The 22,124-nt window shown below is 35.7% G+C and overlaps 1 protein-coding gene across 3 annotated transcripts in view; it reads right to left on the reverse strand.

Annotated features, from left to right (window-relative positions):
• The window catches only part of LOC136037738 (NPC intracellular cholesterol transporter 1-like), a 160,623-nt gene extending 139,974 nt beyond the window's left edge, over positions 1-20,649 (reverse strand). For 2 of the 3 annotated variants that reach the window (XM_065720516.1, XM_065720518.1), the window contains exons 1-2: positions 20,564-20,649; positions 4,742-4,923 (exon numbers count right to left, since the gene is read on the reverse strand). In XM_065720516.1, the coding sequence (XP_065576588.1) occupies positions 4,742-4,816 (75 nt within the window). In that variant the 5' untranslated portion in view covers positions 4,817-4,923; positions 20,564-20,649. The remainder of the gene's footprint in view (positions 1-4,741; positions 4,924-20,563) is intronic. The other variant, XM_065720517.1, reaches the window with a different exon arrangement.
• Between the last annotated feature and the right edge of the window lie 1,475 nt (positions 20,650-22,124).

The following is a 22,124-nucleotide window of genomic DNA, read 5'->3' on the forward strand; positions in this document are numbered from 1 at the left end:
TTGTTTTTTACTAACAGTCACCTTTACCCAAAGGTTATTCAAGTCCCTAACTTATCCGAGTATGATGAAAACCTCTGGCTAAGTGTTAGACCAAAAGTACTCCCTCGTCCATTTAGTATTATTGCAATAGCTGTTTTCTATTACTCCCCAAATCAAAATATTGAGTCAAAACGTAATTTTATCCAGCAATTACAGGCAAGTGCTGATTTTGTTATTTCTAAGTACCCCAATGCTGGCCTTTTTTTAGTTGGCGATGCCAACGACCTTAAAATGGATTCTTTTTGTGCTTCACTTAAAGTAAAGCAAATTGTTAAAACACCGACGACTCGGGGTAATACCTCTCTTGATGTTATTTTAACTAATATGTACAGCTTTTACAGCCCTCCCTCAACTTTGCCCCCGTTAGGTGGGAGTTATCATCATTCCATTCTTTTGTTCCCCTCTTCAAATTTTAAGCATTCTTTCTCAATAACTTATGGCACTTATCGCCCTCTTCAAAATTCTGGTCTTCTTTCTTTCGGTATGTGGCTGGGTACTGAAGATTGGTCCGACATTTATAGTTTACAAAACCTTGAATCAAATTTGTTTCCCAGAAAAAAGATTTAAAAGGTGCTCAAGTGATAAACCCTTTATTAATCAAACAATAAAAACACTAATTAGAACCAAATTGAAGCTGTTTAAAAATGGTAAACTCGATAAAGCCAATATACTAAGAAAATCAATCAAAAGAGAAATTCGTAAATTGGCACGATCCTACTACAAAAATAAGATCGAAGAATTGTTCACTAATAAGCCAAAAAACTGGTATTCCGAGGTTAAAAAGCTGTGTGGCAGGAGTCTTGACCAGCTTAATTTCAACTTACCAGATGTTACTGCAAATAGTCTAAATAAACTTCTCGCTTCCATTGTCCAGAGCCTTCCAGCATTGCCAATCCAATTATCAACAGGAGCCCCATACCCCTTTTTCCCGACTGTTTTCCCGTCTGAGATTGAAAGAAGAATTGATAAACTAAGAAAGACAAGTGTTTGTCCTTTGGATATCCCGCTTCCTTTTATTAGAGCCTTTGGTGACTTCCTGTCTAGGCCCTTGTGTGTCCTGTTTAATGGAATTACTAAGTCTGGGCAAATTCCAACAATTTGGAAACAGGGTTTCATTACCCCTTTGAAAAAGAAAAACGGAAAGCCTGGCTTTGAAGGCGTTCGACCTATTACACTTACTCCTATTTTTTCAAAATTGTATGAAGGATTCCTTGCAGATTTGCTAAAGGAAAAAATCCCACCTCTTACTGACCTGAAACAATTCGGAAACCTAAAATCAACTTCTACTTCCCACTACCTCGTTTCTCTTATTGACCACATCGGGAAAATCCTCGAAAAGCCTAATTCCTGGCTAAACTTAATTTCCATTGACCTTCAGAAAGCCTTTGACCTTGTTAACCACAATATTTTAATTGAGAAACTAGAAAGCGAGTTCAATATCGATCCCTTACTGGTAAAATTGGTTGCCTCCTTTTTAACAAATAGATCGCAGGTGGTTAAATACCAGAACCATTACTCAAATCCTCTCCCTATCTACAATGGCATACCCCAAGGAACTCTCCTAGGCCCCCTCCTTTTTTCAGTCATGACTAACAGCCTCGCGAAGGAAATTCCTCACCGTTGGAAATTTGTTGATGACCTAACGATTGTTGAAAGTTGCTTCAGAAATTTAATAAGCGACCCTATGAGTATCCTCAATGAAATTGGAAGTGAGGCTTTGGACCTAGATATGACAGTAAACCCCTCTAAGTCCATGATAATGCCGATTTGTTTCCTCAAATCCTCGCCTTGTTTTCTTAATCCTATCCCTCCTGAAATTTATGCGTCCTCGGTTAAATTACTTGGAGTCACAATTTCTTCAAATTTAAAGTGGGATATCCACGTTAAAGATATCATCCATAAAGCTAATGCGTCTATCGCCCTCCTTAAGCTCCTAAATAAATATAGCGTCCCCCTTCTCACTCCTTAAGGTTGTACACGTCTTTTGTCCGCCCGCATCTTGAATATGCTTGTCCAGTTTGGCACCCTGGCATCTCCCGTGAAGAATCAGACAAAACTGAGTCAATCCAAAAAAGAGCCTTGCGAATAATTTCAAAGAAGGCAAGGTGCCTTACTCTCTGCTCCTAAAAAAAGCTAGTTTGGAAACCCTTGGGCAAAGGAGGTCGTCGTTGTGCCTCCGTTTTTCAAAAAATGCAATAATGAACCCTCGGACGGCAAGTATTTTCCCCAAACGTCCCTCACCATCCAGATTACGACAGCCTCGAGCTGTTTCTGAGCCTATCCCAGTTTTGTCCCCCATTCGCTGCGTTACTTCCAGATATGAAAAAACCTTTGTCCCCTTCATCACAGAAAAAATAAATAAAATAGCCAACTAGTTTCTCCCCCCCCCCCTTTTTTCATGTGAGGTGTTTTAGGTCGTTGCACTAATTTGTTGCCCCCCGCTGTTTTGGTTTAGTTTCCCTTTTAATCATACGTGTTTTTCGTGTGTTTTATGCTTCGTTCTTTTTTTTGTGAGTTTTTGGACCTTTTTTAGTGTCCCTTTTAATTTGTAGATATATATGTTTATTTCTTGTTGTTTTCTGTGTTATTAGATTTTTTTGTCCCCTTCCCTTTTTTTCTGACTTGTATTTGTTCAAGTTTAGTTTAACATATTTTTTTTTACTCATAATTTGACTATTCATTATTATTAGTGTTTTTTGCTTTGTTAGTCGACTCCGAAGTCCGAATTCGGCCCTTTGAGGGCTTGTGATAGTGATCTTTTTGAAATAAATATATAATCTTATCTTATTCTGTCGTCCTTGCATACTTAAATTACATGTATAATCTTGGAAATTAAACCTCAATTAAACCTTTTGGCCTGACATTGTTTTTTTTTTTTTTTTTTTTTTTGCTGCGTCTCTCAGGACCGACCTTTATGGTTTGAATTGGGGCATCTTCTCTTCTTAAAAATTTTTTGTCCAAGTTTGAAAAGTCAACTATTTGTTACTAACCAAATTAATTAAAGCTTGAATTTGGATAATGTCGATAAATTTCTAAGAAATCTGACTTAAAATCAGCTGTCCCAATGCTATGAAGTGTCCTAGCATTTTTTCACTAGTACAGACTGCATATTATACCATTCCTTCATAAGGAATGGTTTCCCGACACGTGCGAAGAGGAGGAGGCTTTGGATTTAGGAGGCCTGTGCACCAGCAATGGCTCTGAAGAGTCTGTATCCTTATCCTTTGTGTATGTATGTAACCCCTCTCTCTCCTGGCCGAGTAACTTGGTGCGCTGGATTCAGGATCCTTTGTCTGAGAGGGCGAGGGTTCGAATCCTAGTGTACCCAATTATTTAGTTTGGGACGGGGGTCAGTGGCGTGACTCTGCAAGCTCAGCCAGAGTCGACCCAGCTCTAAACTGGGTACCTGGTGAAATCTGGGGAAGGTAAACAGGAAGGGTGTGCGAAAGCAAAGGATGGTTGCCCCCTCCCATTGTATTTCCTGGCTGAAAGGCCAAGAAACGGAGATCAGAACCACCGGTAGGGACTGTTAAGTCTAATGCCGTATCCTTTACTTTTTTTTTTACCTCTCTCTCCATCGCCACAATCGGTAGACCCCAAGAACTATGGAATCGTTGCTGCATCGCTGTATACAAAACAAGGTAAAGATAAGATTTTTTAAAATTAAAGTTAAGAACAAAGAACTTTTAAAAAAAGCTCTTCAAGCGACACGCTAGAACAAAGAAATGTTTTTAGATAGATAATGTCTCATTTTTATACTTTATATACTCATTTTATATTTTAATGATCCAAAAACAAATAAAAAATTAGAAAAACAAGCAAATATGATTCATTGATACTTACTACATATTATAACACAAGAATTCCGCCATTTTTTGGGTTAGTTTCTTTACATAGCATAGGCCAATATGAGACCATTAGAGGGGGAATGGGGATGAATTGCCAAAAACACGAACCAAACTTAGAAATAATTAGGGGGAGGGGGTAAGGGTAGATTTCTTTACCCCCACCCCACCCCTAATGTGCAAATATATAGCCCAAATTATACAGTTACATAAACTAAAGTATTATATTTGGTAAAATTCTAGTTAATTGACTTCTTGCTATCTCAGAAAGGGTTTAGGTTAGGAAAATGAAACTGGGATGAATCTGAAGACTAAAGTATCTCTCGGGAAGGTATTTTGAAGCAGCTACCTCCACTCCTTCTCCCTCTTGAGGGCCCTGACCTTGATGACCTTTAAAAATATGTGTGTTATAAATGTGTCATTCCGAGATAGCAAGAAGTCAATTAACAAGAATTTTACCTTATATTTTCATCATATTTTGGTATATTTCATTAGGATTAGCCTAATTTCATTTCACTTCTTAATTCACTTAAATGTCACTTCTCGAGTGTGTACTGACTAATACAGAGGTACCAAAAGTTCAAAAAGGGATGTCATTTTAGTAGACAGTGGATCGAAAAGGGCTATCTAGGACGTTTTGCATCTGTTTCACTGTCTAATGAAAGAAATAATCCCTATTTGAACTTTTATTTGTTTGCTATTCTTAACCTTCAATTAAAACAATCCCACCGGCAGTAAAAGCTGGGTTTGAGAGCAGTAAATATAATTAATAAGTAAATAAATAAGTAATATAGTAGTATTATTACTAGTAATATAGTAGTATTATTAATAAGTAATATAGTAGTAAATAAACTTACGGCTTGATTCTCTTCTCCACAAACAGCAAAATATCCAAGGCAGAATAATATCACAAAAAATAGGATTTTTCTCATTTTCTATATCCGATATTTGTTCACTAATTCACATAAAACACTAACTAATTTCAGATTTGACACCAGGCTACTTATCACAGCTGTTATCATACGTGAACTGCCGGTTCCTAAAGAAACAGAAATTGATTACGTTCCTTCCTTGCGTCATCAAAACTTGATTATTCCGGAAGTATTGTAAGAAAGGTTTTCAAAATCGCTTATACAGGATTATGATCAACTGATTTCCAAAACGGGTAGCAGACAAGCCGAATATTCGTTTAGTCATCAAAACATAAATATATATATACAATCTACAATCACCAATAATGAAATAATTTAAAATAATTCTAATCATCCACTTAAAATTAGTACACAATAACTAATTATTCAAAATATAATAAAATATAACTTACGAACTAAAGCAGCGGACAAGCCAAATATTCGTTTTAGTCGTCAAAACACAAATACATGTACAATACATAGTCAACACTTATGAGATGATTTGAAATAAATCCATTCGTCCACTTAAAATCAGTACACAATAACTGACTAGTCAAAATATAAAAGCCGGTTTACGTCGATTTACGGTCATGTCAGTTTAAGTTGAAACGTGCGATTTCGCGGCAAGCCTATAGCTGCAAGTTGTGCTGAAGGACATGATATTTACGACATTAATTAGTTTCAGATCTATTCATTTAGCAACAGGGGTGTAATTTGCTCTGGGGAAGGAGGACCTCGGTTCAACCGCAGACACAATCCCCCCCCCCAGATAAAATCTAGTTTCTTCAAAAATTCAAAACTAAGGTAAGCCTCCATAATTCAATTATCCGCAGAAACTAGTCAGTTTTCTAGTATACCAATATGGTGTCATATGCCTCATTTTTCAGATTTCACTGTTTTTTTGTTTTTTTTTTTCACAGATTTGGGAGAATCAGCCCCAGCTTTGCCCTTCTCTTAAGATTTTGACAAAATTACACCACTGTATAGCAAACTAGAATTATGATATTACCTAGACTTCTGCTTAGAGAATAATGTAAACTTGCTGAAAAACATTTACTATTTCGGCATGTTTCCCGTACCTTTTGAACGTATTTTTCAATACAAAAATATATCAATATATGAAAAAAGACAGAGCGAATTTCAAGAAAGTCTGTTAACAGATGGATAAAGTCTGAATCCCACCTATTGATTGATAGCAAAATTTTCTTTTTCCATAAAATCGTAGACCATTCTAATTCCTATGGCGTGAAATTTCTCATTTCCCCATTGTTTTTCAAATCATGCCAGAAATCCACCCTCCTCAAAAGTTTCCCCGTAAACCCCCCCAGCATTGGAAAATTTTCCGGCAGAAAATTCCCTTATGGAGAATTTCTCCCGCCAAAAACGAATATTTCGGAAGTAGTGAAAGAAAGCTTTTCAAAATTGCCTATAGTGACGTGACAAGCCGCTACAGTTCACGTTCCCCTTGAAACGTGCTGTTAAAACATGATTTTCAATAAAAAAAAAAAAAAAATGAAAAGCTAATTTCAAGAAAATGTGTTTATAGATGGATCAAGCTGGATCTCAGGTTTTTTTGATATTGATAGCAAATTGATAGCAAAATTGTCATTATCCTTTAAAATATTAAAACCGTAGGCCTTTCGTTTAGGAACTCTGGCAAATTTTTCCAGTGTAAAATATCCCCTTTCCCTGTTGTTTTTCAGACCATGCCGAAAAACCACCCTCCTTGAACCGCCCCCCGTCAATGGAAAGTTTTTCCCGCAGAAGATTCCCTCATGGAGAATTTCTCCCGTCGAAGATGATTATTCCGGAAGTCCTGTAAGAGAACCCTTCAAAATCGCCTATAGTGACTTGACAAGCCGCGTCGGTTTACGTTCCCTTTCAAACGTGCGACTTCGGCTTTTTCTAAGAGAATGATGTACATTTTCTTAATTGTCATTATCCTTTAGAACATTAAAACCATAGGCCTTTCGTTTAGGAATTCTAGCAAATTCCTCCGGTGTAAAATATCCCTTTTTCCTATTGTTTTTCAGACCATGCCGAAAATCCACCTCCTCGAGCCGCCTCCCCATCAATGGAAAGTTTTTCCTATGGAAAATTCCCTCAAGGAGAATTTCTCCTGCCGAATATTATTATTCCGAAAGTACTGTAAGAGAGCTCTTCAAAATTGCCTATTGTGACGTGACAAGCCGCGTTGGTTTATGCTCCCTTTCAAACGTGCGACTTCGCCTTTCTCTAAGAGAATGATGTACACTTTCTTAAAAAAAGGGAAATTTTACTATTTTGACATATTTTTCATGGCTTTTCAACATGTGTTTCAATCTAAAAAAAAAAAGACAAAGCAAATTTCAAGAGCGTCTGTTTATAAATGGACTAAGCTGAATCTCTTATATCGATTGATAGTAATGCTGTCATATTGGGCTGAAGAAAACCAGACTGCAGAGAAAAAAAACCAAAACTCAAAGAGGGACCATAACCTTAAGAACCTTAACCTACCAAGGACGGTGAATATGAACTGATGGTTTGAATTGTTTGAGTGGACCATATATGCCTTAAACCCCAGGAACAATTGGGAATCCAATTTTTAATTAAAAAACAAAATATGAAGTTATTGGCAGTACCGGTACCAAATTTAAGAAAAAGTAACGTGGGTAAAAAAATAAGCAAAAATAAGTTAAAAGCATATGGCAACAAATCGCTGAAAAAGATATAGCTTTCCTATAAGAAGAAGAAGATATAGCTTTCCTATAAGAAGAAGAAGATATAGCTTTCCTATAAGAAGAAGAAGATATAGCTTTCCTATAAGAAGAAGAAGATATAGCTTTCCTATAAGAAGAAGAAGATATAGCTTTCCTATAAGAAGAAGAAGATATAGCTTTCCTATAAGAAGAAGAAGATATAGCTTTCCTATAAGAAGAAGAAGATATAGCTTTCCTATAAGAAGAAGAAGATATAGCTTTCCTATAAGAAGAAGAAGATATAGCTTTCCTTGAAGGTATCTTTAGGAATTATTTTGCTTATTTTATTAACACGGTTAAACGTAGCAAAACTGAAGAAATTGTGGTAGGCCTATTGCCCTAAAAACTTCAAAGTTCTGAAAACAACCAAAACAAAAATCTTAGAAAATCCGGATTCTTCATATATGAAAAGGAGGCAAAAATGTTTTTATTTTGATGTGCTACACCATAGCAGCAAAGAAAAAGTCTAAGTAATGAATATCCAGCTAAAAGCAAAGCTGGTTTATAAGACAGAGCGGCAAAAAAGTTTTTACTTTAAAAAGAGTAAAAAAAGTTTTTTTTTAAGTAAAAAAAAGTAACAAAAGTTTTTAAAGTAAAAAAAAAAGTTTTAGCGTAAAGGCTTGAAATTACCTTTAAAAGTAAAAAAAAAATTAGCAGCAAAAAAAAGTCCACATCCAGCTAAAAGCAGAGCTGGTTTATAAGACAGAGCAGTCAAAATGATGGTAAATGTCAACTGAAAAGCAAGTTAATTAAAAATTGACAACGCTTCCATGGTCCTAAAACAGTTTATATCTCAATAAAGCGATATTTTGAATTGTGTGTCAGTTACAATTCAGCAAGTATTTTTTTTTTAAATACTGCTCATTTCTGGAGAGATACTGAATTATAAAATAAAAAACAATATAATTTGTAACCTGTTTTAAATCAACGAGTCTAATGTTCAAGGCACATTAAAGTGATAGTTTTTGATAAAGATAAAAGTTACATGAGACTGCACTGCTAGTATTTTATCACTCGTAATGTTTTGTGTTGGATATTGTTCAACTTTGCCCCCGTTAGGTGGGAGTTATCATCATTCCATTCTTTTGTTCCCCTCTTCAAATTTTAAGCATTCTTTCTCAATAACTTATGGCACTTATCGCCCTCTTCAAAATTCTGGTCTTCTTTCTTTCGGTATGTGGCTGAGTACTGAAGATTGGTCCGACATTTATAGTTTACAAAACCTTGAATCAAATTTGTTTCCCAGAAAAAAGATTTAAAAGGTGCTCAAGTGATAAACCCTTTATTAATCAAACAATAAAAACACTAATTAGAACCAAATTGAAGCTGTTTAAAAATGGTAAACTCGATAAAGCCAATATACTAAGAAAATCAATCAAAAGAGAAATTCGTAAATTGGCACGATCCTACTACAAAAATAAGATCGAAGAATTGTTCACTAATAAGCCAAAAAACTGGTATTCCGAGGTTAAAAAGCTGTGTGGCAGGAGTCTTGACCAGCTTAATTTCAACTTACCAGATGTTACTGCAAATAGTCTAAATAAACTTCTCGCTTCCATTGTCCAGAGCCTTCCAGCATTGCCAATCCAATTATCAACAGGAGCCCCATACCCCTTTTTCCCGACTGTTTTCCCGTCTGAGATTGAAAGAAGAATTGATAAACTAAGAAAGACAAGTGTTTGTCCTTTGGATATCCCGCTTCCTTTTATTAGAGCCTTTGGTGACTTCCTGTCTAGGCCCTTGTGTGTCCTGTTTAATGGAATTACTAAGTCTGGGCAAATTCCAACAATTTGGAAACAGGGTTTCATTACCCCTTTGAAAAAGAAAAACGGAAAGCCTGGCTTTGAAGGCGTTCGACCTATTACACTTACTCCTATTTTTTCAAAATTGTATGAAGGATTCCTTGCAGATTTGCTAAAGGAAAAAATCCCACCTCTTACTGACCTGAAACAATTCGGAAACCTAAAATCAACTTCTACTTCCCACTACCTCGTTTCTCTTATTGACCACATCGGGAAAATCCTCGAAAAGCCTAATTCCTGGCTAAACTTAATTTCCATTGACCTTCAGAAAGCCTTTGACCTTGTTAACCACAATATTTTAATTGAGAAACTAGAAAGCGAGTTCAATATCGATCCCTTACTGGTAAAATTGGTTTCCTCCTTATAAACAAATAGATCGCAGGTGGTTAAATACCAGAACCATTACTCAAATCCTCTCCCTATCTACAATGGCATACCCCAAGGAACTCTCCTAGGCCCCCTCCTTTTTTCAGTCATGACTAACAGCCTCGCGAAGGAAATTCCTCACCGTTGGAAATTTGTTGATGACCTAACGATTGTTGAAAGTTGCTTCAGAAATTTAATAAGCGACCCTATGAGTATCCTCAATGAAATTGGAAGTGAGGCTTTGGACCTAGATATGACAGTAAACCCCTCTAAGTCCATGATAATGCCGATTTGTTTCCTCAAATCCTCGCCTTGTTTCCTTAATCCTATCCCTCCTGAAATTTATGCGTCCTCGGTTAAATTACTTGGAGTCACAATTTCTTCAAATTTAAAGTGGGATATCCACGTTAAAGATATCATCCATAAAGCTAATGCGTCTATCGCCCTCCTTAAGCTCCTAAATAAATATAGCGTCCCCCTTCTCACTCCTTAAGGTTGTACACGTCTTTTGTCCGCCCGCATCTTGAATATGCTTGTCCAGTTTGGCACCCTGGCATCTCCCGTGAAGAATCAGACAAAACTGAGTCAATCCAAAAAAGAGCCTTGCGAATAATTTCAAAGAAGGCAAGGTGCCTTACTCTCTGCTCCTAAAAAAAGCTAGTTTGGAAACCCTTGGGCAAAGGAGGTCGTCGTTGTGCCTCCGTTTTTCAAAAAATGCAATAATGAACCCTCGGACGGCAAGTATTTTCCCCAAACGTCCCTCACCATCCAGATTACGACAGCCTCGAGCTGTTTCTGAGCCTATCCCAGTTTTGTCCCCCATTCGCTGCGTTACTTCCAGATATGAAAAAACCTTTGTCCCCTTCATCACAGAAAAAATAAATAAAATAGCCAACTAGTTTCTCCCCCCCCCCTTTTTTCATGTGAGGTGTTTTAGGTCGTTGCACTAATTTGTTGCCCCCCGCTGTTTTGGTTTAGTTTCCCTTTTAATCATACGTGTTTTTCCCGCAGAAGATTCCCTCATGGAGAATTTCTCCCGTCGAAGATGATTATTCCGGAAGTCCTGTAAGAGAACCCTTCAAAATCGCCTATAGTGACTTGACAAGCCATGTCGGTTTACGTTCCCTTTCAAACGTGCGACTTCGGCTTTTTCTAAGAGAATGATGTACATTTTCTTAATTGTCATTATCCTTTAGAACATTAAAACCATAGGCCTTTCGTTTAGGAATTCTAGCAAATTCCTCCGGTGTAAAATGTCCCTTTTTCCTATTGTTTTTCAGACCATGCCGAAAATCCACCTCCTCGAGCCGCCTCCCCATCAATGGAAAGTTTTTCCTACGGAAAATTCCCTCAAGGAAAATTTCTCCTGCCGAATATTATTATTCCGAAAGTACTGTAAGAGAGCTCTTCAAAATTGCCTATTGTGACGTGACAAGCCGCGTTGGTTTATGCTCCCTTTCAAACGTGCGACTTCGCCTTTCTCTAAGAGAATGATGTACACTTTCTTAAAAAAAGGGAAATTTTACTATTTTGACATATTTTTGATGGCTTTTCAACATGTGTTTCAATCTAAAAAAAAAAAGACAAAGCAAATTTCAAGAGCGTCTGTTTATAAATGGACTAAGCTGAATCTCTTATATCGATTGATAGTAATGCTGTCATATTGGGCTGAAGAAAACCAGACTGCAGAGAAAAAAAACCAAAATTCAAAGAGGGACCATAACCTTAACCTACCAAGGACGGTGAATATGAACTGATGGTTTGAATTGTTTGAGTGGACCATATATGCCTTAAACCCCAGGAACAATTGGGAATCCAATTTTAATTAAAAAACAAAATATGAAGTTATTGGCAGTACCGGTACCAAATTTAAGAAAAAGTAACGTGGGTAAAAAAATAAGCAAAAATAAGTTAAAAGCATATGGCAACAAATCGCTGAAAAAGATATAGCTTTCCTATAAGAAGAAGAAGATATAGCTTTCCTATAAGAAGAAGAAGATATAGCTTTCCTATAAGAAGAAGAAGATATAGCTTTCCTATAAGAAGAAGAAGATATAGCTTTCCTATAAGAAGAAGAAGATATAGCTTTCCTATAAGAAGAAGAAGATATAGCTTTCCTATAAGAAGAAGAAGATATAGCTTTCCTATAAGAAGAAGAAGATATAGCTTTCCTATAAGAAGAAGAAGATATAGCTTTCCTATAAGAAGAAGAAGATATAGCTTTCCTTGAAGGTATCTTTAGGAATTATTTTGCTTATTTTATTAACACGGTTAAACGTAGCAAAACTGAAGAAATTGTGGTAGGCCTATTGCCCTAAAAACTTCAAAGTTCTGAAAACAACCAAAACAAAAATCTTAGAAAATCCGGATTCTTCATATATGAAAAGGAGGCAAAAATGTTTTTATTTTGATGTGCTACACCATAGCAGCAAAAAAAAAGTCCAAGTAATGAATATCCAGCTAAAAGCAGAGCTGGTTTATAAGACAGAGCGGCAAAAAAGTTTTTACTTTAAAAAGAGTAAAAAAAGTTTTTTTTTAAGTAAAAAAAAGTAACAAAAGTTTTTAAAGTAAAAAAAAAAGTTTTAGCGTAAAAGCTTGAAATTACCTTTAAAAGTAAAAAAAAAAAAAATTAGCAGCAAAAAAAAAGTCCACATCCAGCTAAAAGCAGAGCTGGTTTATAAGACAGAGCAGTTAAAATGATGGTAAATATCAACTGAAAAGCAAGTTAATTGAAAATTGACAACGCTTCCATGGTCCTAAAACAGTTTATATCTCAAATAAAGCGATATTTTGAATTGTGTGTCAGTTACAATTCAGCAAGTATTTTTTTTAAATACTGCTCATTTCTGGAGAGATACTGAATTATAAAATAAAAAACAATATAATTTGTAACCTGGTTTAAATCAACGAGTCTAATGTTCAAGGCACATTATAGTGATAGTTTTTGATAAAGATAAAAGTTACATGAGACTGCACTGCTAGTATTTTATCACTCGTAATTTTTTGTGTTGGATATTGTTCAGCTTCTAAGTGATTGACCAATCAAACAGTTCGTGGTAAAGAACTGTAGTAAGGAGCGACCCAGCTCAATAGTAACCAAAACTCTAAAAAACGGAATTTTGATACCAATAGTTACATGAAAAGAATTGTATTTTAGTGCTGATTTTAAATATATAAGTTTCATAAAGTTTGATCTTACCCATCAAAAGTTACGAGCCTGAGAAATTTTCGCCCTATTTTAGAAAAAAGGGGGAAACACCCCCTAAAAGTCATAGAATTTTAACGAAAATCATACCTTCAGATTCAGCATATCAGAGAACCCTACTGTACAGGTTCCAAGCTCCTATCTACAAAAATGTGGAATTTTGTATTTTTTGCCAGAAGACGAATCACGGATGCGTGTTTATTTGTTTGTTTGTTTTTTTTCTTTTTTTCCAGGGGTGATCGTATTGACCCAGTGGTCCTATAATTGTTTGAGAGGGCTCATTCGAACGGAAATCAAAAGTTCTAGAGCCGTTTTTAAGTGACCAAAAAAATTGGAGGGCACCTAGGCCCCCTCCCACGCTCATTTTTTCCCAAAGTCGTCGGATCAAAATTCTGAGATAGCCATTTTATTCAGCATAGTCGAAAAACCTTATAACTATGTCTTTCGGGACAACTTACTCCCCCACAGTCCCCGTGGGAGGGGCTGCAAGCTACAAACTTTGACCAGTGTTTGCATATAGTAATGGTTATTGAGAAGTGTATAGACGTTTTCAGGGGGATTTTTAGTTGGGAGGAGGGGTTGAGAAGAGGGGGCTATGTGGGGGAAACTTTCCATGAAGGAATTGGTCATGGGGGAAGAAGATTTCCATGATGGGGGCGCAGTATATTCTAGCATTATTTAAAAAAAACAATGAACAAATAAATATGAAAAAGTTTTTTCAACTGAAAGTAAGGAGTAGGACTAAAACTTAAAACGAACAGAAAACATTACGCATATAAGGGTTTCACCTCCTCCTAATACCTCACTCTTTACGCTAAAGTATTTTTAGTAATTTCAACTATTTATTCTATGGCCTTTGTGATTCAGGGGACAAAATTTAAGCTTTAGTTTAAAGAGTGAGGTATTAACGAGTGGGCAAACCCTCTCATATACGTAGTAAAAACAACCGAATATAGAAGTTTGTTACGTAAGCTAATTCGTAAGTTACGTATATCTTTTACTAATGAAAACGTTTTTTTTTCTCAAAATCATTCGATCAAAATTATGGGAAAGCCATTTAGCCAAATAAATAAATATGGAAATTTCGCTTTAATTATTCATCTGCGGAGAGCCAAAATCAAAACATGGATTAACTAAAAAACATTCAGAAATTAAATAAAAAAAAAGTTTTTTAACTAAAAGTAAGGAGCGACATTAAAACTTAAAACGAGCAGAAATTACCCCATATATGAAATGGGCTGTTCCCTCTTCAACGCCATGCTCTTTACGCTAAAGTTTTACTGTATTAAAAAGTAGAGTTGAGAGTATCAGTTGACAAGGAATTGTTCATTAATGAGCATACCATTTAAATACTGTTAATACTCATAACTCATTAAAGGTAATACTGATTAACTCATTAAAGGTATGTACATTACAGCTAAAACTACCCTGTAGGCATTAACTAATTAACATTTAATGTAATTAGTTTAATTACGTATTAGTTTAAACATTTGATGTAATTAGTTTAATTAAACATTTAATTTAATGTAATTAACATAATTAGGCATTAACTAATCAACATCTTTTTCTTTTCAAGAAGTATCTAAGGTCATTAATCAACTCTAAAAAGTAGGCCCAAGTTAGATTGGAAAACTCTTGACAGGTTAAGCAGGGTTGTTGACTTTAAGCTGAGCGGCCTACTATTGGTAGGATTATGCCTTCTTTACCCCCCTCCCCTCCATAGCATCTCAAAATACCTGAAAAGCCAAGTGTGCAATAGTTCACCCAAATGATAGATGGCGTTAATGATTTTTCAATGCTAGCACCAGTTTCCAGTATGACAAGTTTCAAATAATGTTAATTAGTACCATACACTTAAACACCATTAATGAGCATACAGTTTCTTCTACCACTATTGATTCATTCAAAATATCAGTTGACAAGGAATTGCTCAATGAGCCCTGGTAAACAGTTTGGAACTTGACTGACAAGTTGAGTACACTATCTTCTTCAACTGGTAACCAAAGGACTCTCCAATTGCTAGCAAGTGTGACTTAAGGTATTTATGTCTATTTTCAAAATCATTTACAATATTTACTAAAGTTGAATTTTGATCAACATAAGCATTGACTACAGTCAATGCTTACAGTAGGAAGTATTCTCTTAAGGCAAGGTTGATATAAAGTTAAAAAGCCAGTAACAGATACATTTCTATAAACAAAATTACAAACCAATCCTTGTTTGTGTTAAATGACTAGTTGCAATTCAGCAACAGAACTGGGAAAAGGTAAAGTCAGGGCATAACAGAAAACAAGGAATATACACAATTAAATTCTCTAAGTTCTTTCCAAATATAATAATTTCTAACATTGGATATACAAGCCCCCCCCCAACCTGCACAATGGGTTCAGATATAGGCCATTTAAAAAACGCTGTTGCTAAAAAATAAGCATAAAAGATAATGACCAAATCTGTACACTTCGAATATAGCCCTGGGTTATGCCTGGCTCAATAGGGAGGGGTGGCAAGGATGCAAGAAAGACAGCAGTGATTACAACCTTTTGAAAAGAGCATTGAATGGAGAGTAGAACACTTCACCCTCTTTCCTATCCAATTTATGGCCTATATTACACCTTTGTCTACTGCCAAACAGAAAATTATACTGTACCAAAGTGTAAATTAAGATATCTATCTTAGCCTATGGCTATATCCAGGCAATAGCGGGGGAGGGGGGCTGATAAGTAGTGAAACTGGAAGCAACTCTGAAATTTTCTGAATTGTATAATTATAATGCTTTGTTCAGAATAGAACACAGACTCTACTGAAACCAAAATATGGATGCTCCAAATAATTTAGCAAAAGTACCAATGAAACTTGGATTAAAGTAAAAGTACCATAAAGAAAACTTCTAATAAAGCTGTACTGATAAGAAAGAAGCTAGGGTATATAAATCCCTAGTGCTCTTACAGCATATATAACCCATCACTCAATAAGGGTCTGATTGCACTAAAGGAACAGTTTTTTTTTTCCAATTTCACTTTATTCATCAACATACTCTCTTTCAAGAGTGATATATACATTCTAGTTCTTCTCTAACTTTTTGCTACCCTTTATGTAAACAGTTGGTCAATGTAAACAATATGCAAACAATTTGGCTTTGGTCCCAGAATGGTCCACAGTTTTGGCACTCTCTTTTTTGTTTGACCCAAATTTCTTCCCCTGGAGCATCTTTTGCATGTCAACAGAAAGCCAATAACTTCTGGGGCTAAATTTTTAGAGAGTAGACTAGGTGGGGAGGCTTTGGTTGCTTCAGACAAATTTCAAAGGCTTCTGTTTGCTTTGCTGAAAATCTTTTAGATTCAACTATGTAGTGGTGAGCCCATGTCTTGTCCATTGTTATGTACCAATGCAAGAATCTTTTTTATTTGCTTGAACAGCTTCAAACAGGGCTTTGAATCATTGAAAAATCTCAGTTACAGCTCAGGTGTAAGAAAACAGCATAGAAAATTGTAGAAATAACACACTATCATTTCATATTTTCAAGGTGTCAGATTTCTCACACAAGTTTATTTTATTGTCTTTAATAATTACTTTGTTGACATTTTTTTATATTTTCTGGAAAAACTACTGAAAGTAGGTCAACCAGAACATTCAGTAACGCTGGTTCTCTTATGACCATATTTTAATCAGTATTCCAGTTGATTTGTCTGGTACAGAGTCCTCATAGTGTAAATCAACCCACTAATTAACTTTAACTTTTCTCCATTGAATAAAAGTGACTTATCAACACACATAAATCTTTTTTAGTCTTGAAAATTACATGATTACAAAACTACAATTCTCAAAACAGCTGCAACCTCTATACTAACAGTAATGACACCATTAAATTTGGACATATAATAAGTTTGAAGGTTAGTACTGTTTAAAGCAGGTGAATGTATCAACAACGTTGCCATAAATGTGCCAGACCAGGGACTAATTGATTACTACTACTAAAACTCTCACTGCAACACAAAGCCACTTGAGGATAACACAGGCTCCTCTTCTACCCCAGCCTATTCAAGGTTTCCCTCTTTACACCCTTCCAGAAGTCTCAATTTCCTTTAAATCCTTTCTTATAATCTATTTCCACCCCATTCAAGGACAGCTTCCTTTTTGTTTGGCCAAATTGGCAATATGTCATTTTTCATCTGCAGAAAATGTCCTCTTTTCTCTTATTATAGCCTTAGAAAGCAGGATACAACCACATTTTTGTATAGCTTACTGTTTGAAATATAGTCAGTCACAGGGTACCCCAAAAATTCATAGATGATTCCTCTAGAAAGCATTTAACAGTCTTTCCAAGAACCTACATTCCAGAACCATACTTGATGACAGACATCACTGAAGCTTGTGGCAAACAAAATTATTATTCTTCACAAAACTTGTTTAAGACTGAATCTGCCCAAGATTGGGATGTTTTGTTCCAACTTTTAGGATCCTATGCCCCAGACTGGACAGCATTTTACAAGATTTTACAACAGCATTTTCCATCAAGCTAAAAATGTAAACTTGCAACCAGGCTCCATTACTAAGGTATATATTCTCTCTGCAGCTGTGTCTTGTACCCAAAGAACAAGATACTTATCTTTGTGATAAGTATCTCTCTTATCATAATTTAATCTTATCATAGGATACAATAGAGAAAGTACAGAGAAGAACAACAAAGATAGTAGACAGGCGCCAACATCTTCCTTGCCAAATGTGACTGCAAACTCTGAACTTATGCAGCATGACTCCTCATGGAAGCTCTCCATGCAGCGTTCCCACGAGTAGACATAGATGCCACTTCTTCAGCCAAAGAATCATCAATATGTGGAACCAGCTCTCTGAAGAAACAGTTTCTGCTACTTCAACTGACATGTTCAAGTCCCACCTTCATAGGGAATGGCTCTGCCAGGAGTTCCTTTACAATTGGGAAGCTGCAGAGTCCTCCACAAGAGTCTAATCTAACAGGCATAATCTACACCAAACGAATTTTTTTTTTCATGGAGCATCACAAGGATAATCCTTATATCACTCCAAGCTGCAATTTAAGGTTATGACTTACAGAAGAAAAAGAGGAGACATGATTAACACTTACAAATTGATTCACAACAATCCAATTTATGGTCTCTTCTTCATTGATTCATCACAGCAAACAAGGGGTCATTCTAAGAAGCTCATAAAGTTCAATGCTCAGAGGAGGGAACACCATCACTTCCAAACCAACCAGGTTGTAGACCCATGGAACTCCCTGAGTGATCATACTGTATCCAGTAAGACTGTCAAAGAGTTCAAAGTTTCACTAGACAAGGAGTGGAGCAATAAGGAATGGAGGCTGGAATGGGACACCATGGAGTCCCAGACCAGAGCATCAACCCTAATCAATCAAACCAGCTTAATATTCAAAATAATTCCAAAACAATACACTTGGCAATTTTTGAAGAAATGCTGAGCAATGCTACAGGATGGAAAATCCTTCAATTGATCCAAGTTGCAATTTAAAGTAATATCATGTGGATTTATAAGTCTCAGGTCTATCAATTCACTGAAATGGAATTATAATATTGCTCGTGCTTTTGTTAGAGAAAAATGTAAACTTGTATAAAAAAGGAGATTTTTTTTTTCAACAAATCTGATAGAACCTGTACACTATATTTCAAAAATTTGCACCAACTTTGATTCTATGTCTCACAAGCTTCTCTAATTCCAAGTATTTCTAGAAAAAAAATTAGTGGGTACTGCTGGATTACTGGAGATCCTGCCAAATAATACTGGAATCCCTATTACTGAAGACTAACTGAGGTTCAGCACCCCCTTATCTTGCTGGTCAGTGCAATTTAAGGTGATATGAGGTATTTTTTAGATTTCAACCTTTTAATAGCCTGGAACAAGCAAACAGCAGAAGGGGAGTTGGAATATTTGTCAAAGAAAATATCCAGATTAGAATCATCTTCATATTTTCATGTACCTTGGATTGAATCTGAATGGCTTGATGTTTTTTTTAGATGAATATATCCATATTGAGTTGAAAATAGAAGCCCTAGTGCCAGGGACATCATATATGGGGGAAAACCCCAGATTTTTGGTCACTCAGTAAAAAAGAAGTCAGTAAAATTGTGGCCCTTTGCATCACAATTTATCTAATGCCACTAAGATTTTTTGTTTGGTTCAATAAAGACCCCAAAAATACTGACATGTCATCTACAGAAATTTCAAACTTGATTTGCAAATGCAGCATTTTTAGCAATTCCTGCCATGATTTGGTCAATGTTGGTATTACCTGAACAATTGTTTTGGGTCATGAAACTATTGCTAATAGATGCATTTTGACTTTTGGAACATCTTTTCTCCCTTGCAAAACTACTGCAAACTCACCATTATGGTGTTACTCTAGCCTAAATATTCTGGTACTTACACATATAGAATTGCAATCATTTCTGTTTTCATTGATCCGATATTTGAAATTGTGAATCTGTAATAGTTTAGAAACAAATTCAGTCTATATATTTGCATATTAGGGGGGGGGGTAAAGCATAGCATATACTAAATATGTAAACTAACCATTGCTGTATATAATATATGCTATGCTCCCCCCCCCCCTAATGTAAAAATACATAATAATTCCATAATGGTGAGTTTGTGGTAGTTTTGCCAACATTAACCCATGATTTTATGGATGATGCCAAAATTTTCCATTTGGTTAAATAAACAGTATTAAAATAGTGACATGATATACACCAAAATCTGAATCTTGGGTGGTAAATGTAGCTGTTTTATTGACTTGTGCAGTGATTTTACATACTTTAATTGAAACAGACATTATGCTAATTATTGAAAAAAAAACAGTTGGTAAAACTGACCAGATGGTCAGTAAAATCACTAGCTCCCCCCCAAACATTTTGGCAAGTAATTGTGCTAGAACAAAAAGAGAATAGTGACCATAATATTTAGAAAAAAGCATGAGCCACACAAGACTAGGCTATTTATATTTGCTTAACACATTCTCTTTAAAAGAAACCATATAGCCTACTAAAATAGCCATGAATTATCATAATATTGCCTGGTATCAGTATATGCCTTCTTACTCTTCAGAAGATAACACTAAAATAGCCCTGAATTATCATAATATTGCCTGGTATCAGTAGGCTATATGCCTTCCTACTCTTCAGAAGATAACACTATAAAATTTTGAAAACTAGTTTACTTTAAAAAAAATCATAACAGTCAAATATATACCCCAACACATATATTTATATGCAATTAATTGTCCATAGCCTACACTTTAGTCAATTTGAAAAAAAAGCTTAGGCCTTATGAAACTTTATTCTATACAAATGATTTTGGGTATAGTCTCAATTAGGCCACTGAGTGGGGGGATTCATTGGTATTACTTACTAGGGATTGATACAGGTAGGCTATTTCCATTTTTTTTTTTTTTTACTAGGCTAGTTTTAAGGATTTTATAGTGTTTTTTCTGAACATTGGGAACACTATATTGATATATTTTTACCAGTTTAGAAACACCTACTCAAATTAGTTAAGTGTATCACAATGCATGAACATTGGTAGGACTAATGACCTGTTATGGCTGGACACAATATGACCCCCAGTAATGCTAAGAATCTTTATCACTCTAGGAAATAGACAAACAAACCTTTGGCTTTACCAACCCTAGTGATGACTAGAAAAACAATGGCCAAACTCTAAGATGTTTGTGTATTTAGGCTACTCCTCTAAAATGTTGTTGTTGTTGTTGATTCCAACGTTTTTGGAGCATGAATCAGCTCCGTCACGTACGTATCAATCTTGTCCAGACAATGTGTATGGAGAATTTTTAAGAAACGATGACTACTTTCAGATTAGTGAATCACTTAGAATCGTTATTTGCAGATTCTTTATTGGTGGCAAACCATTTTTTCCACTAGTATAGCCACCTACGTCAGACCACCCTAATTAATTCTATAGTATTTACAGCCGTAAATTACAATTTACATTAAAGTTCGTGGGAAACACATTAAACTTATACAATATATTGAATACATTAATAAACATTTGACTTGATACAACATGACCCAAGACTGTTAAAGCACATCGAATAAACTTGAAGTTCTAATAAAACAACCCAGTGCAGAAACAGACACCCTACGAGCCCACGGAGGGGCGGATGAATGACCCACCACCGCACGGAAAGTAAAGGCACCAAAGAGCTTTAGAACTTTTCTTTTTAATATTTCACGCTGGATATAATACTTTTTACACGACATTATAACATGGCGGACATCTTCATATACATTACATACAATGCAATTTGGGGAGTCAACCAAATTCCATTTAAAGAGAACAGAATTCACTTTAGCATGGCCAGATCTGATTCGAAATATTGTTGTGGCAATTTTCCTCTCACTGTGAATTAGGTCCAATGGAGGAGGCTTAAAATCATATAGATCCAAGATTGTATTAGTGGACTTTCTTGTGAAATCAGCTTTCTCATCAATTGCGGATTTGGCCTCATAACCCTGAATATATTCACTCAGGGACAAGTTTACATCCAACAATTCACCATTTCTGCAAGCCCATTTTGCCATTTTGTCAGCTGACTCGTTCCCAGGAATACCTGCATGTGCTGGGACCCATGTAAGTTGTAGATCATAACCATGTATTAGAAGGTCATCAACTATTTTTTCAATTTGTGCAGCAGTTTCTTTGGCATCATTTCGTTTCATAGCTAAGTAATTTAATACAGATAGAGAATCAGAACAAATCAAAAAGCTACCAACTATACCGTTTGACTTAATATAAAGAAGTGCTTGATAAATAGCAATCATTTCTGCAGAAAAAACAGTAAGCTTGTCAGGTAGCTTAAATCCGCAAGAAGTACCAGTTGACGGGACTACAAAAGCGCAGCCTACACCCATTTCCGACTTAGATCCGTCAGTATATATGTGAGTAAAGTCAGTCCATTGCAGAGTCAGCCTATACCACTCTAATTTTAAAATTATTGTTCCTGAATCATTAATTCTATTATCTAGAGCTAAATTAATTACATTACCTATTCCGTTGAAGCGTGAGGAAAGGTCATCTATATTTGGGGTTGGAACTAGGCCTGGAAGGCCAGCATTACTCATCAGACAAGAATATTTATAGACTGTAGGGGAAAACCTTGGTCTAAACTGGAGATCTTGATTCCATGTAGCAATGCATTCTTTATAAACAAT

The sequence above is a fragment of the Artemia franciscana genome, chromosome 17 (genome assembly GCF_032884065.1).
Source record: "Artemia franciscana chromosome 17, ASM3288406v1, whole genome shotgun sequence".
In the NCBI taxonomy this organism is placed as follows: Eukaryota; Metazoa; Arthropoda; class Branchiopoda; order Anostraca; family Artemiidae; genus Artemia; species Artemia franciscana.